The sequence below is a fragment of the Panulirus ornatus genome, chromosome 21 (genome assembly GCF_036320965.1).
Source record: "Panulirus ornatus isolate Po-2019 chromosome 21, ASM3632096v1, whole genome shotgun sequence".
Taxonomy (NCBI): Eukaryota; Metazoa; Arthropoda; class Malacostraca; order Decapoda; family Palinuridae; genus Panulirus; species Panulirus ornatus.
Genome location: NC_092244.1, coordinates 489392 through 516281, shown reverse-complemented (window position 1 = coordinate 516281; position 26890 = coordinate 489392). Strand labels below are relative to the sequence as shown.

Below are 26890 nucleotides of genomic sequence, written 5' to 3'. Positions count from 1 at the left end.
AGTGAATCATAGGGTGGGGGAGGGGGCGAAAATCCTGGGAGCATTGAAGAATGTGTGGAAGTCGAGAGCATTATCTCGGAAAGCAAAAATGTGTATGTTTGAAGGAATAGTGGTTCCAACAATGTTGTATGGCGAGGCGTGGCCTATGGATAGAGTTGTGCGCAGGAGGGTGGATGTGCTGCAAATGAGATGTTTGAGGACAATATGTGGTGTGAGGTGGTTTGATCGAGTAAGTAACGTAAGGGTAAGAGAGATGTGTGGAAATAAAAAGTGTGGTTGAGAGAGCAGAGGAGGGTGTTTTGAAATGGTTTGGGCACATGGAGAGAATGAGTGAGGAAAGATTGACAAAGAGAATATATGTGTCAGAGGTGGAGGGAACGAGGAGAAGTGGGAGACCAAATTGGAGGTGGAAAGTTGAAGTGAAAAAGATTTTGAGTGATCAGGGCCAGAACATGCAGGAGGGTGAAAGGCGGGCAAGGAATAGAGTGAATTGGATCGATGTAGTATACCGGGGTCAGCGTGCTGTCAATGGATTGAATCAGGGCATGTGAAACGTCTGGGGTAAACCATGGAAAGTTCTGTGGGGCCTGGATGTGGAAAGGGAGCTGTGATTTCGGGCATTATTACATGACAGCTATAGACCGAGTGTGAACGAATGGGGCCTTTGTTGTCTTTTCCTAGCGCTACCTCGCACACATGAGGGGGGAGGGAGATGTTGTTCCACGTGTGGTGAGGTGGTGATGGGAATAAATAAGGGCAGACAGTATGAATTATGTACATGTGTATATATGTATATGTCTGTGTGTGTATATATATATGTGGACATTGAGATGTATAGGTATGTATATTTGCGTGTGTGGACGTGTATGTATATACATGTGTATGGGGGTGGGTTGGGCCATTTCTTTCGTCTGTTTCCTTGCGCTACTTCACAAATGCGGGAGACAGCGACAAAGCAAAATATATATAATAATAATAATAATAATAATATATATATATATATATATATACACATCGACGTCGAGAACATTATCTCGGAAAGCAAAAATGGGTATGTTTGAAGAAATAGTGGTTCCAACAATGTTGTATGGTTGCGAGGCGTGGGCTATGGATAGAGTTGTGTGCAGGAGGATGGATGTGCTGGAAATGAGATGTTTGAGGACAATGTGTGGTGTGAGGTGGTTTGATCGAGTAAGTAACGTGAGGTTAAGAGAGATGTGTGGAAATAAAAAGAGCGTGGTTGAGAGAGCAGAAGAGGGTGTTTTGTAATGGTTTGGGCACATGGAGAGAATGAGTGAGGAAAGATTGACCAAGAGGATATATGTGTTGGAGGTGGAGGGAACGAGAAGTGGGAGACCAAATTGGAGGTGGAAAGATGGAGTGAAAAAGATTTTGTGTGATCGGGGCCTGAACATGCAGGAGGGTGAAAGGAGGGCAAGGAATAGAGTGAATTGGATTGGTGTGGTATACCGGGGTTGACATGCTGTCAGTGGATTGAATCAGGGCATGTGAAGCGTCTGGGGTAAACCATGGAAAGCTGTGTAGGTATGTATATTTGCGTGTGTGGACGTATGTATATACATGTGTATGGGGGTGGGTTGGGCCATTTCTTTTGTCTGTTTCCTTGCGCTACCTCACAAACGCGGAAGACAGTGACAAAAAAAAAAAAATATATACACATATATGTATGTGTGTGTTTGTGTGTGTGTGTGTGTGTGTGTGTGTGTGTGTGTGTGTGTGTCTGTAAAAGTCTTTATCAAGGATGTAAGGTATGTGTACAAGTATGAAGAAATGAAAGTGACTGGTTTACAGTGAAGGTTGGTCTGCGGCAAGAGTGCGTGATGTATCCAAGGTTGTTTAATTTGTTTATAGAAGGGTTGGTTAGGAGGTAAATACAAGAGTTTTGGAGAGAGGGGCAAGTATGTGGTCTGCTGGGGATGAGAGGGCCTGGGAAGTGAGTCAGTTGTTGTTTGCTGATGATACAGCACTGGTGGCTGGTTCAAATGAGAAACTGCAGAAGTTGGTGACTGACTTTGGAAAAGTGTGTGAAAGGAGAAATATGAGAGTAAACATGAATACGAGCAAGGTCATTAGGTTCATGTGGGTTGAGGGACAAGTTAATGTGGTATACTGGGGTGGATGTGCTGTAACTGGAATGAACCAGGGAATGTGAAATGTCTGGGGTAAACCATGGAAAGGTCTGTGGGCCCTGGATGTGGATAGGGAGCTGTGGTTTTGGTGCATTACACATGAAGCTAGAGACTGAATGTGAATGAATGTGGCCTATTTTGTCTGTTTTCCTGGGGCTAACATGCTGAAGAGGGGCCAGAGATGCTGCTTCCTGTGGGGCGGGGTGGCACCGAGAATGGAATGAAGGCACGCAAGTATGAATATATACGTGTATATATACATATGTTTGTGTATGTGTATTCATATGCATGTATATGTGTATATATTGATATGTACAAGTATGTATATGGGCATTTATGTGTATATGTGTATGAGTGGCTTGGTCATTCTTCATCTGTTTCCTCGTGCCACCATGCTGATGCAGGAAACAGCGATCAAGTATAATAAACATATATAAATATATCAGACTGGGGAAGAGCAGTGTGGTTTCAGAAGTGGTAGAGGATGTGTGGATCAGATTTTTGCTTTGAAGAATGTATGTGAGAAAAACTTAGAAAAACAGATGGATTTGTGTGTAGCATTTATGGATCTGGATAAGGCATATGACAGGGTTGATAGAGAAGCTTTGTGGAAGGTTTTAAGAGTATGTGGTGTGGGAGGTAAGTTATTAGAAGCGGTGAAAAGTTTTTACCAAGGACATAAGGCATGCACGAGTAGGAAGAGTAGAGTGATTGTTTCCCAGTGAATGTCAATTTGCAACAGGGGTGTGTGATGTCCCCATGGTGGTTTAATTTGTTCATGGATGGTGTGGTTAGGGAGGTAAATGCAAGAGTTTTGAAGAGAGGGGCAAGTATGCAGTCTGTTGGGGATGAGAGGGCCTGGTATGAGTCAGTTGTTCTTCTCTATTTGCTGATTTTTGCAAGAAACTGTAGAAGTCAGTGACTGAGTTTGGAAAAGTGTGTGAAAGGAGGAAGTTGTGAGTAAGTGTGAATAACAGGACGGTTATTAGGTTCAGTAGGGTTGAGGGACAAGTTAACTGGGATGTAAGTTTGAATGGAGAAAAATTGGAGGAAGTGAAGTACTTTAAATATCTGGGAGTGGAATTTAGCTGTGAATGGAACCATGGAAGCAGAAATAAGTCACAGGATGGGGGAGGGGGTGAAGGTTCTGAGAGCGATGAAGAATGTGTGGAAGGAGAGAATGTTATCTTGGGGAGCATTAATGGGTATATTTGAAGGAATAGTAGTTCTCACAATATCATATGGTTGCAAGGGTTGGGCTATAGATAGGGGTGTACAGAGGAGTGTGGAAATGAAACGTTTGAGGGCAATACGTGGTGTGAGGTGGTTTGATCGAGTAAGTAATGAAATGGTAAGAGAGATGTGTGGAAATAAAAAGACTGTGGTTGAGAGAGAAGATGGTGTGCTGTAATGGTTTGGACATATGGAGAGAATGAGTGAGGAAATTTTGACAAAGAGGATATATGTGTCACAGGTGGAGGAAACAAGAAGTGGGAGACCAAATTGGAGGTGGAGGGATGGAGTGAAAAGATTTTGAGTGATTGGGGCCTGAACATACTGGAGGGTGAGAGGTGTGCAAGGAACAGAGTGAATTGGAACGATGTGGTATACCGGGGTCGACGGGCTGTCAATGGACTGAACCAGGGCATGTGAAGTGTCTGGGGCACATCATGGAAAAGTCAGTGGGGCCTTAATGTGGACGGGGGCTGTGGTTTCAGTGCATTCCACATGACAGACAGAGACAGAATGTGAACAAATGTGGCCTTTTTTGTCTGTTTTCCTGGCGCTACCTCACTGATGCAGGGGTGGCAATGCTGTTTCCTGTGCAGAGGGGTGGTGCCAGGAAAGGATGATGGCAAGCAAGTATGTTCTTTGTCTGTTTCCTGGCTCTACCTCACTGATGTGGGAAACAAAGTGTCTGCTGACATATATCAGAATTACTTCAAAATTGATAAGAATGTATTTAGCAAGCCAATCTAGAATAAACTTCTAAAGTTGGACACTGCACTTGAATAAGCCCCAAGATCTTATAAAAGGGTGCAGAGGTAGGAACAGAGATAATACTAAAATGAAGAGATCTGCATTACACCACAAGATGGTCACTAATTTGTACATCATAGAAGTGAGAAGAATAAGTGAGACATGATCTCAACCTTTACAATTTTGTACCTGTTTGATAATGTCTACTGTGAATAGCTCTTTTTAAAAGATGCACAGAGAACCCAACTGAAACAGAGAAGGCACAGGGGAGGGTAACAAAAATGGTAGCATAATCAAGAGAGCTAAGCCACATGCATTGGTTGGAGGCTTTAAATTTAACTCACCTTAGAAAAAGAGAAGAGTGAGGGGTGACCTGACCAGAACATCGAAGATATCAACAATGTGAATAGTGGAAAGAGCAATGAGAGGAGTAGAGATAGAGGAACAAAAGGACATAACATGAAGTAAGAAACTTTTAAATAAAGATATAAAGAAATACTTTTACTGTATAAGAGTGATGAATGAATAGAACAGATCAACTGATGGAATGGTTGATGTAGAAAGCATATATGAATTCAAGAGGTTGAATGATAAAAGGGAGTGTTCAAGCAATGGGGCCCCACAGGTGTAAAACTCCCTCTTTATACACTATACAGTAAAATACATAATTACAAACAGGCAATTATGTAACATAAAACTAAACAAGAAACTTAGAAAAAGATGTAAAGATGTACATTTATTGTATGAGTAATGGATGATTGAAATGAACTGTGAATGTTAAAAGCATACAAAAGTTTTAAATACTGTATGAAAGAAAATGTTAAATACATAGGGCACCACATGTGTAAACTTCACTCCCTGAGCCATACACCACCTGAGGAGACAGTAAAATGGGTGAAGGGCACCAGGCACAAACAAATATACACTCAGTTAACAATGACAAAAACAAACACTCTGCAGAAATATAAAGACTCACCCTCTGCTTCCAAGATCCACCAGAGAGACAAGATGAAGGCCACCAAGTACACCACCTGGCAAGACATGAAAACATTAGTGAAGTACACCACCTGGCGAGACATGATAACATTAGTGAAATACACCACCTGGCGAGACATGATAACATTAGTGAAGTACACCACCTGGCGAGACATGATAACATTAGTGAAGTTTGGCTTCTGAGTCATGAAGGTGCAGGTACATCATCTGGGGAGAATAAGGTGGGTGTGGGGCAAAGGTGCACCATCTGGGGTATATAAGGTGGGAGTGGGGCAAAAGGGACACCACCTGGGGAGACAATAAGGTGGGTGTGGGGCAGAAGGTACACCATCTGGGGAGACAATAAGGTGGGTGTGGGGCAGAAGGTACACCATCTGGGGAGATAATAAGGTGGGTGTGGGGGCAAAAGGTACACCATCTGGTGAGACAATAAGGTGGGTGTGGGGGCAAAAGGTACACCATCTGGGGAGACAATAAGGTGGGTGCAGGGGCAAAAGGTACACCATCTGGGGAGACAATAAGGTGGGTGCAGGGGCAAAAGGTACACCATCTGGGAGGACAATAAGGTGGGTATGGGGCAAAAGGTACACAATCTAGGGAGAGAATAAGGTGGGTGTGTGGGCAAAAGGTACACAATCTGGGGAGAGGATAAGGTGGGCGTGGGGGCAGATAAAATGGTAAAATGTAAAATGTCTTATATGTACTCATAAAAAGTAATGTACAGTCTGGTATATGAAGAAATATAAAGAATGTAAAGTCTGGTATATGGAGAAATATAAGGAATGTACAGTATGGTATATTGAGAAATATAAGGAATGTACAGTCTGGTATATGGGCAAATATAAGGAATGTACAGTATGGTATATGGACAAAGATAAGAAATGTACAGTATGGTATATAGACAAATATAAGAAATGTACAGTCTGGTACAATGAGAAATATAAGGAATGTACAGTCCGGTATTTGGGCAAATATAAGGAATGTACAGTCTGGTACACTGAGAAATATAAGGAATGTACAGTCTGGTATTTGGGCAAATATGAGGAATGTACAGTCTGGCATATGGAGAAATATAAGGAATGTACAGTCTGGAATATGGAGAAATATAAGGTATGTGCAGTCTGGTATATGGAGAAATATAATGAATGTAAAGTCTGGTACATTGAGAAACATAAGGAATGTACAGTCTGGTATACGGATAAATATAAGGAATGTACATTCTGGTACACTGAGAAACATAAGGAATGTACAGTCTGGTATATGTATAAACATAAGGAATGTACAGTCTGGTATATAAATAAATATAAGGAATGTACAGTCTGGTACACTGAGAAATATAAGGAATGTACAGTCTGGTACACTGAGAAATATAAGGAATGTACTCTCTGGTATACAGGCAAATGCAAGGAATGTATAGTCTGGTATATGCAGAAATACAAGGAATGTAAAGTCTGGTATATGGAGAAATACAAAGAATATACAGTCTGGTATATGGAGAAATATAAGGAATGTACAGTCTGGTATAGGAGCAAACAAGGAATGTACAGTTTGGTATATGGGCAAATATAAGGAATGTACAGGCTGGTATATGGAGAAATACAAAGAATATACAGTCTGGTATATGGAGAAATACAAAGAATATACAGTCTGGTATATGGAGAAATATAAGGAATGTACAGTCTGGTATAGGAGCAAACATAAGGAATGTACAGTTTGGTATATGGGCAAATATAAGGAATGTACAGGCTGGTATATGGATATATATAAGTAATATACACTCTGGTACATTGCAAAATATAAGGAATGTACAGTCTGGTATATGGACAAATATAAGGAATGTACAGTCTGGTATATGGAGAAATGTAGGGAATGTACAGTCTGCGATATGGACAAATATAAGGAATGTACAGTCTGGTATATGGATAAATATAAGGAATGTACAGTCTGGTATAGGGGCAAATATAAGGAATGTACAGTCTGGTATACGGATAAATATAACTAATATACAGTCTGGTACATTGAAAAATATAAGGAATGTACAGTCTGGTATATGGAGAAATATACAGAATGTACAGTCTGGTATAGGGGCAAATATAAGGAATGTACAGTTCGGTATATGGGCAAATATAAGGAATGTACAGTCTGGTATATGTAGAAATATAAGGAATGTACAGTCTGGAATATGGAGAAATATAAGGAATGTACAGTCTGGTATAGGGGCAAATATAAGGAATGTACAGTTCGGTATATGGGCAAATATAAGGAATGTACAGTCTGGTATATGTAGAAATATAAGGAATGTACAGTCTGGAATATGGAGAAATATAAGGAATGTACAGTCTGGTATAGGGGCAAATATAAGGAATATACAGTCTGGTATATGGAGAAATATAAGGAATGTACAGTCTGGTATATGGGCAAATATAAGGAATGTACAGTCTGGTATATGGACAAATATAAGGAATGTACAGTCTGGTATATGGGCAAATATAAGGAATGTACAGTCTGGTATATGGACAAATATGAGGAATGTACAGTCTGGTGTATGGAGAAATATAAGGAATGTACAGTCTGGTATAGGGGCAAATATAAGGAATGTACAGTCTGGTATATGGGCAAATATAAGGAATGTACAGTTCGGTATATGGGCAAATATAAGGAATGTACAGTCTGGTATATGGATAAATATACCTAATATACAGTCTGGTACATTGAAAAATCTAAGGAATGTACAATCTGGTATATGGAAAAATCTAAGGAATGTACAGTCTGGTACATTCATAAATCTAAGGAATGTACAGTCTGGAATACGGAGAAATCTAAGGAATGTACAGTATGGTATATGGAGAAATATAAGGAATGTACAGTCTGGTACATTAAGAAATATAAGGAATGTGCAATCTGGTATATGGAGAAATATGAGGAAGGTACAGTCTGGTATATGGTCAAATATAAGGAAGGTACAGTACAGTATATTGAGAAATGTAAGGAATGTACAGTCTGGTATATGGACAAATATAAGGAACGTACAGTCTGGTATATGGAGAAATCTAAGGAATATACAGTACGGTAAATGGAGAAATATAAGGAATGTACACTCTGGTACATTGAGAAATATAAGGAATGTGCAATCTGGTATATGGAGAAATATAAGGAATGTACAGTCTGGTATATGGACAAATATAAGGAATTTACAGTCTAATACACTGAGAAATATAAGGAATATACAGTCTGGTATATGGAGAAATATAAGGAATGTACAGTCTGGTATATGAAGAAATATAAGGAATGTACAATCTGGTATATGGACAAATATAAGAAATGTACAGTCTTGTATATGGACAAATATAAGAGCTTGTAGAGTTGTGTGCTTAAAAAAGACTGGTGATTGGGAATACCTGGTTTAGAGAGATATACATAAGTATACATATGTAAGTGGGAGAGATGGCCAGAGAGCGCTATTGGATTACATTCCTATTGATAGGCGTGTGAAAGAGATATTTTTGGATGTTAATGTGCTGAGAGAGGTAACTGGAGGATGTCTGATCATTATCTTGTGGAGGCAATGATGAAGATATGTAGAAGTTTTCAGAAAAGAAGAGAGAATGTTAGGGTGAAGAGAGTGGTGAGAGTAAGTGAGCGTGGAAAGGAGACTTGTGTGAGGAAGTACCAGGAGAGATTGAGTGCAGAATGGAAAAAGATGAGAGCAAAGGACGTAAGGGGAGTGGGGGAGGAATGGGATGTATTTTGGGAAGCAGTGACGGCTTGCGCAAAAGATGCCTGTGGCATGAGAAAGGTAGGAGCTGGGGAGATACAAAAGGATAGTGAGTAGTGGGATGAAAAAGTAAGATTGTTAGTGAAAGAGAAGAGAGAGGCATTTGGATGATTTTTGCATGTAAATAGTGCAAATGACTGGGAGATGTATAAAAGAAAGAGGCAAGAGGTCAAGAGAAAGGTGCAAGAGGTGAAAAAGAGGGCAAATGAGAGTTGGGGTGAGAGAGTATCTTCAAATTTTAAGGAGAATAAAAAGATGTTTTGGAAGGAGGTAAATAAAGTGTGTAAGACAAAAGAACAAATGGGAACATTGGTGAAGGGGGCAAATGGGGAGGTAATAACATGTAGGGGTGAAGTGAGAGGGAGAAGGAGTGAGTATTTTGAAAGTTTGTTGAATGCGTTTGATGATAGAGTGGGAGACATAGGGTGTTTTGGCCGAGGTGGTGTGCGAGGTGAGAGGGTCAGGGAGAATGATTTGGTAAACAGAGAAGAGGTAGTGAAAGCTTTGCAGAAGATGAAAGCCTGCAAGGCAGCGGGTTTGGATGGTATTGCAGTGGAATCTATTAAAAAAGGGGATGACTGTGTCGTTGACTGGTTGGTGAGGATAGTCAATATATGTATGGTTCATGGTAAAGTGCCTGAGGATTGACAGAATGCATGTATAGTGCCACTGTACAAAGGCAAAGATGATAAAGGTGAGTGTTCAAATTACAGAGGTATACGTTTCCTGAGTATTCCTGGGAAATCATATGGGAGAGTATTGATTGAGAGGGTGAAGGCATGTACAAAGCATCAGACTGGGAAAGAGCAGTGAGGTTTTAGAAGTGGTATAGGATAAATGGATCAGGTGTTTGCTTTGAAGAATGTATGTGAGAAATACTTAGAAAAGCAGATGGATTTGTATGTAGCATTTATGGGCTGGAGAAGGCATATGATAAAGATGTTCTGTGGAAGGTATTAAGAGTATATGGTGTGGAAGTTAATTGCTAGAAGCAGTGAAAAGCTTTTATCGAGGATGTAAGGCACGTATATGAGTAGGAAGAGAGGAAAGTGATTGGTCCCCAGTGAATGTTGGTTTCTGGCACGGGTGCGGGATGTCTCCATGGTTGTTCAATTTGTTTATGGATGGGGTTGTTAGGGAGGTGAATGCAAGAGTTTTGGAGAGAGGGACAAGTATGCAGTCTGCTGTTAATGAGAGGGCTTGGGAAGTGAGTCAGTTGTTGTTCGCTGGTGATACAGCACTGGTGGCTGATTTGGGTGAGAAACTGCAGAAGTTATTGACAGTTTGGTAAAGTGTGTGAAAAAAGAAAGCTGAGAGTAAATGTGAATAACAGCAAGGTTATAATAATAGGTTCAGTAGGGTTGAGGGACAAGTCAATTGGGAGGTAAGTTTGAATGGAGAAAAACTGGAGGAAGTGAAGTGTTTTAGATATCTGGGAGTGGATTTGGCAGCGGATGGAACCAAGGAAGTGGAAGTGAGTTACAGAGTGGGGGAGGGGGCAAAGGTTCTGGGAGCACTGAAGAATGTATGGAAGGTGAGAACAGTATCTCAGAAAGCAAAAATGGGTATGTTTGAAAAAATAGTGGTTCCAACAATGTGAGGCATGGGTGATATATATATAGGGTTGTGCAAAGGAGGGGGAATGTGTTGGAATGATATGTTTGAGGATAATATGTGGTGTGAGGCGGTTTGATCGAGTAAGTAATGAAAGGGTAAGAGAGATGCGTGGTAATATAAAGAGGGCGGTTGACAGAGCAAAAGAGGGTGTGTTGAAATGGTTTGGTCATATGGGAAGAATGCGTGAAGAAAGATTGACAAATAGGATATATGCGTCAAAGGTGATGGGAACGAGGAGAAGTGAGAGACCAAATTGGAGGTGGATGGATAAAGTGAAAAAGATTTTGAGTGATCGGGGCCTGAACATACAGGAGGGTGAAAGGCGTGCAAGGAATAGAGTGAACTGGAACGATGTGGTATACTGGGGTTGACGTGCTGTCAATGGATTGAACCAGGGCATGTGAAGTGTCTGGGGTAAACGATGGAAAGTTTTGTAGGGCCTGGATGTAGAAAGGGAGCTGTGGTTTCATGACAGCTAGAGTCTGGGTGTGGACGAATGTGGCCTATGTTGTCCTTCCCTAGCGCTACCTCACATGCATGTGGGGGAGGGGGGTGTCATTTCATGTGTGGCAGGGTGGTGGCAGGAATGGATGAAAGCAGCAAGTATGAATATGTGCATGTATATATATATGTATATGTCTGTGTATGTATATGTATGTATACATTGAATTGTATAGGTATGTATATGTGCATGTGTGGCAATTTATGTATATACATGTGTATGTGGGTAGGTTGAGCCATTCCTTTGTTTATTTCCTTGCACTACCTCGCTAACGTGGGAGACAGCAACAAAGTGTAATAAATAAATAAAAATAAATAAATAAGAAACGTACAGTCTATCATATGGGCAAATATGAGGAATGCACAGTCTGGTATATGGGCAAATATAAGGAATGTACAATCTGGTATATGGAGAAATATAAGGAATGTAGAGTCTGGTATATGGAGAAATATAAGGAATACACAGTTTGGTATATGGACAAATATAAGGAATGTAGTCTGCTAGATGGACAAGTATAAGGAATGCACAGTCTGGTATATGGGCAAATATAAGATATGTACAGTCTAGTATATGGACAAATATAAGGAATATACTGTCTTGTATATGGGAAAATATAAAGAATGTACAGTCTGGTATATGGGCAAATATAAAGAATGTACAGTCTGGTTTATGGACAAATATAAGAAATGTACAATCTGGTATATGGACAAAAATAAGGAATGTACAGTCTGGTAAATGGACAAATATTAGATATGTACAGTCTGGTGTATGGACAAATATAAGGAATGTACAGTATAGTATATGGACAAATGTAAGAAACATACAGTCTGGTATATAGACAAATATAAGAAATAAACAATCTGGCACATGGGCAACTACAAGAAATGCAAAGTCTGGTATACTGGACAAATATAAGAACTGTACAGTTTGATATATGGACAAATATAACAAATGAACAGTCTGGTATATAGACTTGTATAAAGGTATGTATATAGTCTGGCACATGGACTTATATAGGGTAATGCACAATCTAGTATATGGACAAATATAAAGAATGGATTGTCTGATATATGGCCAAATATATGGAATGTACAATATGGTACATGGACAAATATGAGGAATGTACAGTCTGGTATATGGACAAAAATAAGGAATGTACAGCCTGGTATATGGACAAATATAAGGAATATACCATCTGGTATATGGACAAATATAAGGAATGTACAGTCTGGTATATGGACAAATATAAGGAATGTAGTCTGGTATATGGGCAAATATTAGGAATGTACAGTCTGGTATATGGACAAATATAATGAATGGACAGCCTGATATATGGACTTATGCAAGGAACTGTACCAAGACCAGTCAGTTATAACAAGATCTACAAGGAAGCAGACATACTGGTGTCCCCAATAGATCACTGTAGTCATAGTGATCAGCAGATATACTAGTGTCCCCAGACCACTGTAGTCATATGACCAGCAGGCATGCTGAAGTCCCCGGTAGTACATAGTAGTCATAGTGACCAGCAGATACACTAGTAGTCATTTGATCTGCAGATATACTAGTGTGCCCAGAAAACTACAATATCTATATAAACCAGCAGACATACCAGTGTGCCCAGTAGAACAATGTTGTAATACTGACCAACAGACATACTAGTGTGCATAGTAAAACACCGTAGTTATATTGACCAGCAGACATACTAGTTTGCCCAGTAGACCACTGTAGTTACATTGATATGCAGATACACTACAGTGCCCAGCAGACCACTGTACTTATATTGACCAGCAGATATACTAGTGGGCCCAGTAGCAAACTGGTTATACTGACCAGCAGACATACTAGTGAGTCAAGTAGAACACTGCACTTATGCTAACCAGCAGACATACTAATGTGCCAAGTAGAACACTATAGTTATGTTGACCAACAGATATACTAGTGTGTCCAGAAGAACACTATAGTCATAATGACCAGCAGACATACTAGTGTGCCAAGTAGAACACTGTAGTTATAGTGACCAGCAGACATACTAGTTTGTCCAGTAGAACACTGTAGTTATACTGAGCAGCAGGCACACCAGTGCGCCCAGTAGAACACTGTAGTTATAGTGACCAGCAGACATACGAGTGTGTCCAGAAGAACACTGTAGTCATAATGATCAGCAGACATACTAGTGTGTCCAGTAGAACACTGTAGTTATATTGAGCAGCAGGCACACCAGTGCGCCCAGTAGAACACTTTAGTTATAGTGACCAGCAGACATACCAGTGTGTCCAGAAGAACACTGTCGTCATAATGATCAGCAGACAGTGTGTCCAGAAGAACACTGTAGTTATACTAAGCAGCAGGCACACCAGTGCGCCCAGTAGAACACTGTAGTTATAGTGACCAGCAGACATACCAGAGTGTCCAGAAGAACACTGTAGTCATAATGATCAGCAGACATACTAGTAGAACACTGTAGTTATACTGAGCAGCAGGCACACCAGTGCGCCCACTAGAAGACTGTAGTTATAGTGACCAGCAGACATACCAGAGTGTCCAGAAGAACACTGTAGTCATAATGATCAGCAGACATACTAGTGTGTCCAGTAGAACACTGTAGTTATACTGAGCAGCAGGCATACTAGTGCTCCCAGTAGAACACTGCAGTTATATTGACCAGCAGACATACCAGTATGTCCAGAACACTGTAGTCATAATGACCAGCAGACATACTAGTGTGCCAAGTAGAACACTAGTTATAACATCCAGCAGACATACTACAGTGCCCAGAACACTGTAGTTATGTTGACCAACAGACATACAAGTGTGCCCAGCAAAACACTCTAGTTACAGAGACCAGCAGACATACTAGTGTGCTCAGTACACCGTAGCAGGGACGTATCTAGGAGGAATAGTGCCTATGGCAAGCACTGAAATTGTGTCCCTGGCCTGATGAAAAATGTACTGCACTGGATGTACATAAGAATACATACAGTGTAATTATAAACTGTTGAAGAGTTAGGCCAAATTTAAATCCATATAAACCCTTAAAGACTTAAAGTTAAAGACTTATTTGATCAAAACTGTAAAGGTAATGCAACTGACAGCATCAAAATATTACTATAGTTAAAAAGGAGGGGAGTTTTTTTTTTTTCTCACAAAACCAAACCATTAAAAATGTCAATTGCATAGCATATGTCAAAAAATAAACCTGTTGAGTGGTGCCCCCCTTCAAGTGGCACCCAACCCTAGATATGCCACCATATTGTAGTTATATTGACCAAAAGATATACTAGTGTGCCAAGTAAAGCACTACATCTATACTGAACTGCAAACATAGAAGTGCGCCCAGTAAACCACTGTCGTTATAGTGACCAGCAGACATACTAGACCACTGTTGTATGCCTAGTAGATCACTATAGCTACATCAACCAGTGTACATACTAGTGTGCACAATACACCACTGTAGTTATACTGACCAGCAGACATATTGGTGTGCCCAGAAGATAACTGCAGTTATATTGACCAGCAGACATAGTAGAGAGCCCAGAAAACCAGTCATTATGTTAACCAGCAAATATACTATTGTGCCTAGTGGACAACTGTCATCATATTGACCAGCAGACACATTTGTGTCATGGTAAGATCATATTCATCAATACATTTCAAATGTATAATAAGGAGACACAAGGTCAAACAGCCATTTATATCATATCCTCCAATAACAGTTTGAGCAAAAGGATTTACCTTCCCAAATTTTCTCGTTTTATTTATATCAATTATATCTGTATTCAAAATATGCTTCTCATAAGAGAACTTTTGAAAAATACAGAGGTTGTTCCTAACTTAATATAGCTAAAAATAGCAAGAATAATACTACAGTGAACATATACATTAATCTCTACAAATATTATTCTGAGATAAGAACATATAACAGGCGAACTAGAAGATAATAATAATAACAATGTTAAAGCAAGATGATAATGAACCTGAACTACAATATAATAATGTTAAAGCAAGATGATAATGATCCTGAACTACAATATAATAATGTTAAAGCAAGATGATAATGATCCTGAACTACAATATAATAATGTTAAAGCAAGATGATAATGATCCTGAACTACAATATAATAATGTTAAAGCAAGATGATAATGATCCTGAACTACAATATAATAATGTTAAAGCAAGATGATGATGATGAGAATGATAATGATAATCCTGAACTAGAAGATAATAATGTTAAAGCAAGATGATGATGATGATAATGATAATGATGATCCTGAACTATAATATAATAGTGTTAAAGCAAGATGATAATGATCCTGAACTACAATATAATAATAATGTTAAAGCAAGATGATAATGATCCTGAACTACAATATAATAATGTTAAAGCAAGATGATAATGATCCTGAACTACAATATAATAATAATGTTAAAGCAAGATGATAATGATCCTGAACTACAATATAATAATAATGTTAAAGCAAGATGATAATGATCCTGAACTACAATATAATAATAATGTTAAAGCAAGATGATAATGATCCTGAACTACAATATAATAATAATGTTAAAGCAAGATGATAATGATCCTGAACTACAATATAATAATGTTAAAGCAAGATGATAATGATCCTGAACTACAATATAATAATGTTAAAGCAAGATGATAATGATCCTGAACTACAATATAATAATGTTAAAGCAAGATGATAATGATCCTGAACTACAATATAATAATGTTAAAGCAAGATGATAATGATCCTGAACTACAATATAATAATAATGTTAAAGCAAGATGATAATGATCCTGAACTACAATATAATAATGTTAAAGCAAGATGATAATGATCCTGAACTACAATATAATAATAATGTTAAAGCAAGATGATAATGATCCTGAACTACAATATAATAATGTTAAAGCAAGATGATAATGATCCTGAACTACAATATAATAATGTTAAAGCAAGATGATAATGATCCTGAACTACAATATAATAATGTTAAAGCAAGATGATAATGATCCTGAACTACAATATAATAATGTTAAAGCAAGATGATAATGATCCTGAACTACAATATAATAATAATGTTAAAGCAAGATGGTAATGATCCTGAACTACAATATAATAATGTTAAAGCAAGATGATGATGATGATAATGATAATGATGATCCTGAACTACAATATAATAATAATGTTAAAGCAAGATGATAATGATCCTGAACTACAATATAATAATGTTAAAGCAAGATGATAATGATCCTGAACTACAATATAATAATGTTAAAGCAAGATGATGATGATGATAATGATGATCATGAACTACAATATAATAATAATGTTAAAGCAAGATGAAAATGATCCTGAACTACAATATAATAATGTTAAAGCAAGATGATAATGATCCTGAACTACAATATATAATAATGTTAAAGCAAGATGATTGATGATAATGATAGCCTGAACTACAATATAATAATGTTAAAGCAAGATGATAATGATCCTGAACTACAATATAATAATAATGTTAAAGCAAGATGATAATGATCCTGAACTACAATATAATAATGTTAAAGCAAGATGATGATGATGATAATGATAATCCTGAACTACAATATAATAATGTTAAAGCAAGATGATAATGATCCTGAACTACAATATAATAATGTTAAAGCAAGATGATGATGATGATAATGATAATGATGATCCTGAACTACAATATAATAATAATGTTAAAGCAAGATGATAATGATCCTGAACTACAATATAATAATAATGTTAAAGCAAGATGATAATGATCCTGAACTACAATATAATAATGTTAAAGCAAGATGATAATGATCCTGAACTACAATATAATAATGTTAAAGCAAGATGATAATGATCCTGAACTACAATATAATAATGTTAAAGCAAGATGATAATGATCCTGAACTACAATATAATAATGTTAAAGCAAGATGATAATGATCCTGAACTACAATATAATGATAATGTTAAAGCAAGATGATAATGATCCTGAACTACAATATAATAATAATGTTAAAGCAAGATGATAATGATCCTGAACTACAATATAATAATAATGTTAAAGCAAGATGATAATGATCCTGAACTACAATATGATAATAATGTTAAAGCAAGATGATAATGATCCTGAACTACAATATAATAATGTTAAAGCAAGATGATAATGATCCTGAACTACAATATAATAATGTTAAAGCAAGATGATAATGATCCTGAACTACAATATAATAATAATGTTAAAGCAAGATGATAATGATCCTGAACTACAATATAATAATAATGTTAAAGCAAGATGATAATGATCCTGAACTACAATATAATAATAATGTTAAAGCAAGATGATAATGATCCTGAACTACAATATAATAATGTTAAAGCAAGATGATAATGATCCTGAACTACAATATAATAATGTTAAAGCAAGATGATAATGATCCTGAACTACAATATAATAATGTTAAAGCAAGATGATAATGATCCTGAACTACAATATAATAATGTTAAAGCAAGATGATAATGATCCTGAACTACAATATAATAATGTTAAAGCAAGATGATAATGATCCTGAACTACAATATAATAATGTTAAAGCAAGATGATAATGATCCTGAACTACAATATAATAATAATGTTAAAGCAAGATGATAATGATCCTGAACTACAATATAATAATGTTAAAGCAAGATGATAATGATCCTGAACTACAATATAATAATGTTAAAGCAAGATGATGATGATGATAATGATAATGATGATCCTGAACTACAATATAATAATGTTAAAGCAAGATGATGATGATGATAATGATAATGATGATCCTGAACTACAATATAATAATGTTAAAGCAAGATGATGATGATGATAATGATAATGATGATCCTGAACTACAATATAATAATGTTAAAGCAAGATGATGATGATGATAATGATGATGATGATCCTGAACTACAATATAATAATGTTAAAGCAAGATGATGATGATGATAATGATAATGATGATCCTGAACTACAATATAATAATGTTAAAGCAAGATGATAATGATCCTGAACTACAATATAATAATAATGTTAAAGCAAGATGATAAGATGATAATGATCCTGAATACAATATAATAATAATGTTAAAGCAAGATGATAATGATCCTGAACTACAATATAATAATAATGTTAAAGCAAGATGATAATGATCCTGAACTACAATATAATAATAATGTTAAAGCAAGATGATAATGATCCTGAACTACAATATAATAATAATGTTAAAGCAAGATGATAATGATCCTGAACTACAATATAATAATAATGTTAAAGCAAGATGATAATGATCCTGAACTACAATATAATAATAATGTTAAAGCAAGATGATAATGATCCTGAACTACAATATAATAATGTTAAAGCAAGATGATAATGATCCTGAACTACAATATAATGATGTTAAAGCAAGATGATAATGATCCTGAACTTTTTTTTTTTTTTTTTTTATACTTTGTCGCTGTCTCCCGCGTTTGCGAGGTAGCGCAAGGAAACAGACGAAAGAAATGGCCCAACCCCCCCCCCATACACAAGTACATACACACGTCCACACACGCAAATATACATACCTACACAGCTTTCCATGGTTTACCCCAGACGCTTCATATGCCTTGATTCAATCCACTGACAGCACGTCAACCCCTGTATACCACATCGCTCCAATTCACTCTATTCCTTGCCCTCCTTTCACCCTCCTGCATGTTCAGGCCCCGATCACACAAAATCTTTTTCACTCCATCTTTCCACCTCCAATTTGGTCTCCCTCTTCTCCTCGTTCCCTCCACCTCCGACACATATATCCTCTTGGTCAATCTTTCCTCACTCATTCTCTCCATGTGCCCAAACCATTTCAAAACACCCTCTTCTGCTCTCTCAACCACGCTCTTTTTATTTCCGCACATCTCTCTTACCCTTACGTTACTTACTCGATTAAACCACCTCACACCACACATTGTCCTCAAACATCTCATTTCCAGCACATCCATCCTCCTGCGCACAACTCTATCCATAGCCCACGCCTCGCAACCATACAACATTGTTGGAACCACTATTCCTTCAAACATACCCATTTTTGCTTTCCGAGATAATGTTCTCGACTTCCACACATTTTTCAAGGCTCCCAAAATTTTCGCCCCTCCCCCACCCTATGATCCACTTCCGCTTCCATGGTTCCATCCGCTGACAGATCCACTCCCAGATATCTAAAACACTTCACTTCCTCCAGTTTTTCTCCATTCAAACTCACCTCCCAATTGACTTGACCCTCAACCCTACTGTACGTAATAACCTTGCTCTTATTCACATTTACTCTTAACTTTCTTCTTCCACACACTTTACCAAACTCAGTCACCAGCTTCTGCAGTTTCTCACATGAATCAGCCACCAGCGCTGTATCATCAGCAAACAACAACTGACTCACTTCCCAAGCTCTCTCATCCCAACAGACTTCATACTTGCCCCTCTTTCCAGGACCCTTGCATTTACCTCCCTAACAACCCCATCCATAAACAAATTAAACAACCATGGAGACATCACACACCCCTGCCGCAAACCTACATTCACTGAGAACCAATCACTTTCCTCTCTTCCTACACGTACACATGCCTTACATCCTCGATAAAAACTTTTCACTGCTTCTAACAACTTGCCTCCCACACCATATATTCTTAATACCTTCCACAGAGCATCTCTATCAACTCTATCATATGCCTTCTCCAGATCCATAAATGCTACATACAAATCCATTTGCTTTTCTAAGTATTTCTCACATACATTCTTCAAAGCAAACACCTGATCCACACATCCTCTACCACTTCTGAAACCGCACTGCTCTTCCCCAATCTGATGCTCTGTACATGCCTTCACCCTCTCAATCAATACCCTCCCATATAATTTACCAGGAATACTCAACAAACTTATACCTCTGTAATTTGAGCACTCACTCTTATCCCCTTTGCCTTTGTACAATGGCACTATGCACGCATTCCGCCAATCCTCAGGCACCTCACCATGAGTCATACATACATTAAATAACCTTACCAACCAGTCACCAATACAGTCACCCCCTTTTTTAATAAATTCCACTGCAATACCATCCAAACCTGCTGCCTTGCCGGCTTTCATCTTCCGCAAAGCTTTTACTACCTCTTCTCTGTTTACCAAATCATTTTCCCTAACCCTCTCACTTTGCACACCACCTCGACCAAAACACCCTATATCTGCCACTCTGTCATCAGACACATTCAACAAACCTTCAAAATACTCATTCCATCCTGAACTACAATATAATAATGTTAAAGCAAGATGATAATGATCCTGAACTACAATATAATAATAATGTTAAAGCAAGATGATAATGATCCTGAACTACAATATAATAATGTTAAAGCAAGATGATAATGATCCTGAACTACAATTAATAATAATGTTAAAGCAAGATGATAATGATCCTGAACTACAATATAATAATAATGTTAAAGCAAGATGATAATGATCCTGAACTACAATATAATAATAATGTTAAAGCAAGATGATAATGATCCTGAACTACAATATAATAATAATGTTAAAGCAAGATGATAATGATCCTGAACTACAATATAATAATAATGTTAAAGCAAGATGATAATGATCCTGAACTACAATATAATAATGTTAAAGCAAGATGATAATGATCCTGAACTACAATATAATAATGTTAAAGCAAGATGATAATGATCCTGAACTACAATATAATAATGTTAAAGCAAGATGATAATGATCCTGAACTACAATATAATAATAATGTTAAAGCAAGATGATAATGATCCTGAACTACAATATAATAATGTTAAAGCAAGATGATAATGATCCTGAACTACAATATAATAATGTTAAAGCAAGATGATAATGATCCTGAACTACAATATATAATAATGTTAAAGCAAGATGATAATGATCCTGAACTACAATATAATAATGTTAAAGCAAGATGATAATGATCCTGAACTACAATATAACGATAATGTTAAAGCAAGATGATAATGATCCTGAACTACAATATATAATAATGTTAAAGCAAGATGATAATGATCCTGAACTACAATATAATAATAATGTTAAAGCAAGATGATAATGATCCTGAACTACAATATAATAATAATGTTAAAGCAAGATGATAATGATCCTGAACTACAATATAATAATGTTAAAGCAAGATGATAATGATCCTGAACTACAATATAATAATAATGTTAAAGCAAGATGATAAGATGATAATGATCCTGAACTACAATATAATAATAATGTTAAAGCAAGATGATAATGATCCTGAACTACAATATAATAATGTTAAAGCAAGATGATAATGATCCTGAACTACAATATAATAATAATGTTAAAGCAAGATGATAATGATCCTGAACTACAATATAATAATAATGTTAAAGCAAGATGATAATGATCCTGAACTACAATATAATAATAATGTTAAAGCAAGATGATAATGATCCTGAACTACATATAATAATAATGTTAAGCAAGATGATAATGATCCTGAATACAATAATAATAATGTTAAAGCAAGATGATAATGATCCTGAACTACAATATATAATGTTAAAGCAAATATAATGATCCTGAAATCAATAATAATAATGTTAAAGCAAGATGATAATGATCGAACTACAATATAATAAAATGTTAAAGCAAGATGATAATGATCCTGAACTACAATATATAATAAGTTAAGCAAGATGATAATGATCTGAACACAATAAATAAAAGTTAAGCAAGATGATAATGATCCGAACTACATATAATAATGTTAAAGCAAGATGATAATGATCCTGACTACAATATAATAATAATGTAAAGCAAGATGATAATGATCCTATACAATATAATATGTTAAAGCAAGATGATAATGATCCTGAACTACAATATAATAATATGTTAAAGCAGATGATATGATCCTGACTACAATATAATAATTTAAAGCAAGTATAATGATCCTGAACTACAATAATAATAGTTAAAGCAAGATGATAATGATCGAACACATATAATATGTTAAGCAGATGATATGATCTGAATACAAATATAATGTTAAAGCAAGATGATAATGATCCTGAATACAAAATAATAATGTTAAAGCAAGATGATAATGATCCTGAACTACAATATATAATAATGTTAAGCAAATGTAAGTCCAACTACAAATAAAAATGTTAAACAAGATATAAGATCGACACAATATAATATAATAAAGCAAGATGATAAGATCCTGAACTACAATATATAATTAACAAATGATAATGATCCTGAACTACAATAAATAATTAAGCGATGTAAGTCCTAACTACAATATAAAGTTAAGCAAATGAAATACTGAACTACATATAAAATGTTAAGCAATGAAGTCCTGACTACATTAATAATATGTTAAGCAAGATATGATGATCAATAATAAATGTAAGCAGAGTATATCCGAACTACAATTAAATGTTAAGCAGATTAGACCTGAACCAAATAATAATGTAAGCAGATAATATCTGACAAATAATAATGTTAGCAATGAAGATCTACACAATTATAATTTAAAGCAAGATGATAATGATCCTGAACTACAATATAATAATAATGTTAAAGCAAGATGATAATGATCCTGAACTACAATATAATAATAATGTTAAAGCCAAGATGATAATGATCCTGAACGACAAATAATAATTTAAAGTTAAAGCAGATGAAATTTAGCCTGAACTACAATATAATATGTTAAAACAAGATGATAAAAATCCTGAACTAAAAAAAATAAAATAATTTTTAAAAGCAAGATAAAATGACCTGAACTACAAAATATTAATAATAATTTAAAGCAAATGAAAAATGATCCTGAAGGGTACAATATAATAATAATGTTAAAGCAAGAGGATATGATCCGAACTACAATATAATAATGTTAAAGCAAGATGATTATGACCTGAACTACAATATAATAAGAATGTTAAAGCAAGATGATATAGATCCTGAACTACAATATAATAATGTTAAAAACCAAGATGATAAAAGATCCTGAACTACAATATAATAAGGTTAAAGCAAAATATAATGATCCTGAACTAAATATAATAATGTTAAGCAAGATGAAAATATCCTGAACTACAATATAATAATGTTAATGCAAGGGTGATTGATGATAAGATAAGGGTGATCCTGAACTACAATATAATAATGTTAAAGCAAGAGATAATGACCCGAAACTACAATATTAATTTAAAAATGTAAAGCAAGATGATAATGATCCTAACTACAATAGAATAATAAAAGTTAAAGCAAGATGATAATGACCTGAACTTTCAATATAATAATAATGTTAAAGCCAAGATGAAATGATTCCTGAACACAATATAATAATGTTAAAAGCAAGATATAATTTATCCTGAACTACAATAATAATAAAGTTTAAAATCAAGATGATAATGATCCGAACTTTTTTTTTTTTTTTTTTTAAAGACGTGGTCGCTGGCTCCCACCTGGTGCAGGTAGCGCAAGGAAACAACGAAAGAAAAAGGCCCAACCCCCCCCCCATACACAAGTACATACACACCCTCCACACACGCAAATAAAACATTCCACACAAACTTTCCATGGTTTTCCCCAGACGCTTCTATCCTTGATTCAATCCCTACAGCACTCAACCCCTGTATACCCACATCGCTCCCAATTCTCTCTATTCCTTGCCCTCCTTTCACCCTCCTGCATGTTCAGGCCCCGTTCACACAAAAGCGTGTTCACTCCATCTTCCCACCCCAAGTTGGTTCGCCGCTCTTGACTCCTCGTTCTCTCCACCTCCGACACATAAATCCTCTTGGTCTATCTTTCCTCACTCATTCCCCCATGTGCCCAAACCATTTCAAAACACCCTCGTCCGCTCTCTCAACACGCTCTTCTTTATTATCGCTAATCTCGCGGTACCCTACGTTCTTACGCGATGAAACCACCTCACAACCACAACATTTCCTCAAACATCTCATTTCCAGCACATCCATCCTCCGGCCACAACTCTATCCATAGCCCACGCCTCGCAACCATACAAAAATTTTTGGAAACCACTATCCTTCAAACATACCCATTTTTGCTTTCCGAATAATTTTCCCTCGACTTCCACACTTTTTTCAAGGCTCCCCAAAATTTTCCCCCCCTCCCCCCACCCTATGATCCACTTCCGCTTCCATGGTTCCACCCCGCTGACAGACCCAAACTCCCGATATCTAAAACACTTCACTTCCTGCCAGTTGTGCCTCCATTCGAAACTCCACCTCCCAATTGACTTGCCCCTCAACCCTACTGGAACGTAATAACCTTGCTTTTATTCAAAAATTTACTCTTAATTTTCTTCTTCCACACTTTTTCCAAACTCAGCCCACCAGTTTCGGGAGTTTCTCACATGAATCAGCCACCAGCGCTGTATCATCACAAAACAACAACTGAACGCACGTCCCAAGCTCTCAGCATTCCCCAACAACTGTAATACTTGCCCCTCTTTCCAGCCCCTTGCTTTTACCTCCCTAAAAACCCCCTCCATAAACAAATTAAAAAACCCAAAGGGAAACATCACACCCCCCTGCCGCAAACCTACATTCACTGAAACCAATCACTTTCCTCTTTCCTAAAAGTACACATGCCTTACATCCTCGTAAAAAATTTTTTCCCACTGCTTCTAAAAAATTCCTCCCACACCAATATTCTTAAAAATTTCCACAGAGCACTCTATCAACTCATCATATCCTTTCTCCAGACCATAAATGTTTCATACAAATCCATTTGCTGTTCTAAGTATATCTCACATACATTCGTCAAAGCAACACCTGAGCCACACAGCCTCTACCACCTCTGAAACCGCACTGCTTTTTTTCCCCAATCTGATGCTCGGGACTCCCCTTCCCCCCTCTCAACCCAAACCCTCCCATATAATTTACCAGAATACTCAACAAACTTATACCTCTGTAATTTGACCTCACCTTACCCCTTTCCCTTTGTACAATGGAAACTATGCACCTTTCCCCGCCAACCTCAGGCCCCTCACCATGGGGCCATACAACATTAAAAAACCTTACCAACCAGTAAACCAATACAGTCCCCCCCCTTTTTTATAAATTCCACTGCAATACCATCCAAACCTGCGCCTTGCCCCCGGGGGCATCCCGCAAAGCTTTTACACCTCTTTTCTGTTTACCAAAACATTTTTCCCCAACCCCTCACTTTGCACACCACCTCGAATCCCAAAACAGCACCTATAGCTCCATTCTGTCCAGAGGACACATTGCAACAAACCTTCAAAATACTCATTCCCTCCGGGAAACTACAATATAATAATGTAAAGCAAGAGTGATAATGATGATCCTGAACTACAATATATAATAAAAAATGTAAAGCAAGATGAAAGACCCGAACTCAATATAATAATGTTTAAAGCAAAAGGGTTAGGGTCCTGAACTACAATATTAATAAAAAATGTTAAAGGCAAATGATAAGGGAACCTGAAAAAAAAAAATAAAATAATAATGTTTAAGCAGATGATAATAGCCTGAAAATAAAAATATAATAATAAAAGGTTAAAGCAAGATGAATAATGATCCTGAACTAACAAAATAATAATAAGGTTAAAGCAAGATGATAATGATCCTGAACTACAATATAATAAAAAATGTTAAAGCAAAAATGATAATGATCTGACTACAATATAATAATGTTAAACAAGATGATAATGATTTAAGGTAAACCAAAGACAATATAATAAAAATTTTAAAACAAGAGAGAATGATCCCGAACCCACAATATAAAAATGGGTTTAAAAAAGATGATAATGAGCCTGAACTACAAAATAAAAAAATGTTTAAAGCAAGATGATAATGATCCGAACTACATATAATAATGTTAAAGCAAGATGATAATGACCTGAACTACAATATAATAATAATGTTAAAGCAAGATGATAATGATCCTGAACTACAATATAATAATGTTAAAGCAAGATGATAATGATCCTGAACTACAATATAATAATGTTAAAGCAAGATGATAATGATCCTGAACTACAATATAATAATAATGTTAAAGCAAGATGATAATGATCCTGAACTACAATATAATAATAATGTTAAAGCAAGATGATAATGATCCTGAACTACAATATAATAATAATGTTAAAGCAAGATGATAATGATCCTGAACTACAATATAATATAATGTTTAAAGCAAGATGATAATGATCCTGAACTACAATATAAATAATGTTAAAGCAAGATGATAATGATCCTGAACTACAATATAATAATAATGTTAAAGCAAGATGATAATGATCCTGAACTACAATATAATAATAATGTTAAAGCAAGATGATAATGATCCTGAACTACAATATAATAATGTTAAAGCAAGATGATAATGATCCTGAACTACAATATAATAATAATGTTAAAGCAAGATGATAATGATCCTGAACTACAATATAATAATAATGTTAAAGCAAGATGATAATGATCCTGAACTACAATATAATAATAATGTTAAAGCAAGATGATAATGATCCTGAACTACAATATAATAATAATGTTAAAGCAAGATGATAATGATCCTGAACTACAATATAATAATAATGTTAAAGCAAGATGATAATGATCCTGAACTACAATATAATAATAATGTTAAAGCAAGATGATAATGATCCTGAACTACAATATAATAATAATGTTAAAGCAAGATGATAATGATCCTGAACTACAATATAATAATAATGTTAAAGCAAGATGATAATGATC

General features: G+C 36.1%; 1 protein-coding gene across 4 annotated transcripts in view; it reads right to left on the bottom strand.

Annotated features, from left to right (window-relative positions):
• LOC139756238 (uncharacterized) overlaps positions 1-26890 on the bottom strand; it is a 114313-nt gene that overhangs the window by 80108 nt on the left and 7315 nt on the right. For all 4 annotated transcript variants that reach the window (XM_071675414.1, XM_071675412.1, XM_071675411.1 and 1 more), the window contains exon 2: positions 5107-5161. In XM_071675414.1, coding sequence (XP_071531515.1) covers positions 5107-5161 — 55 coding nt within the window. The remainder of the gene's footprint in view (positions 1-5106; positions 5162-26890) is intronic.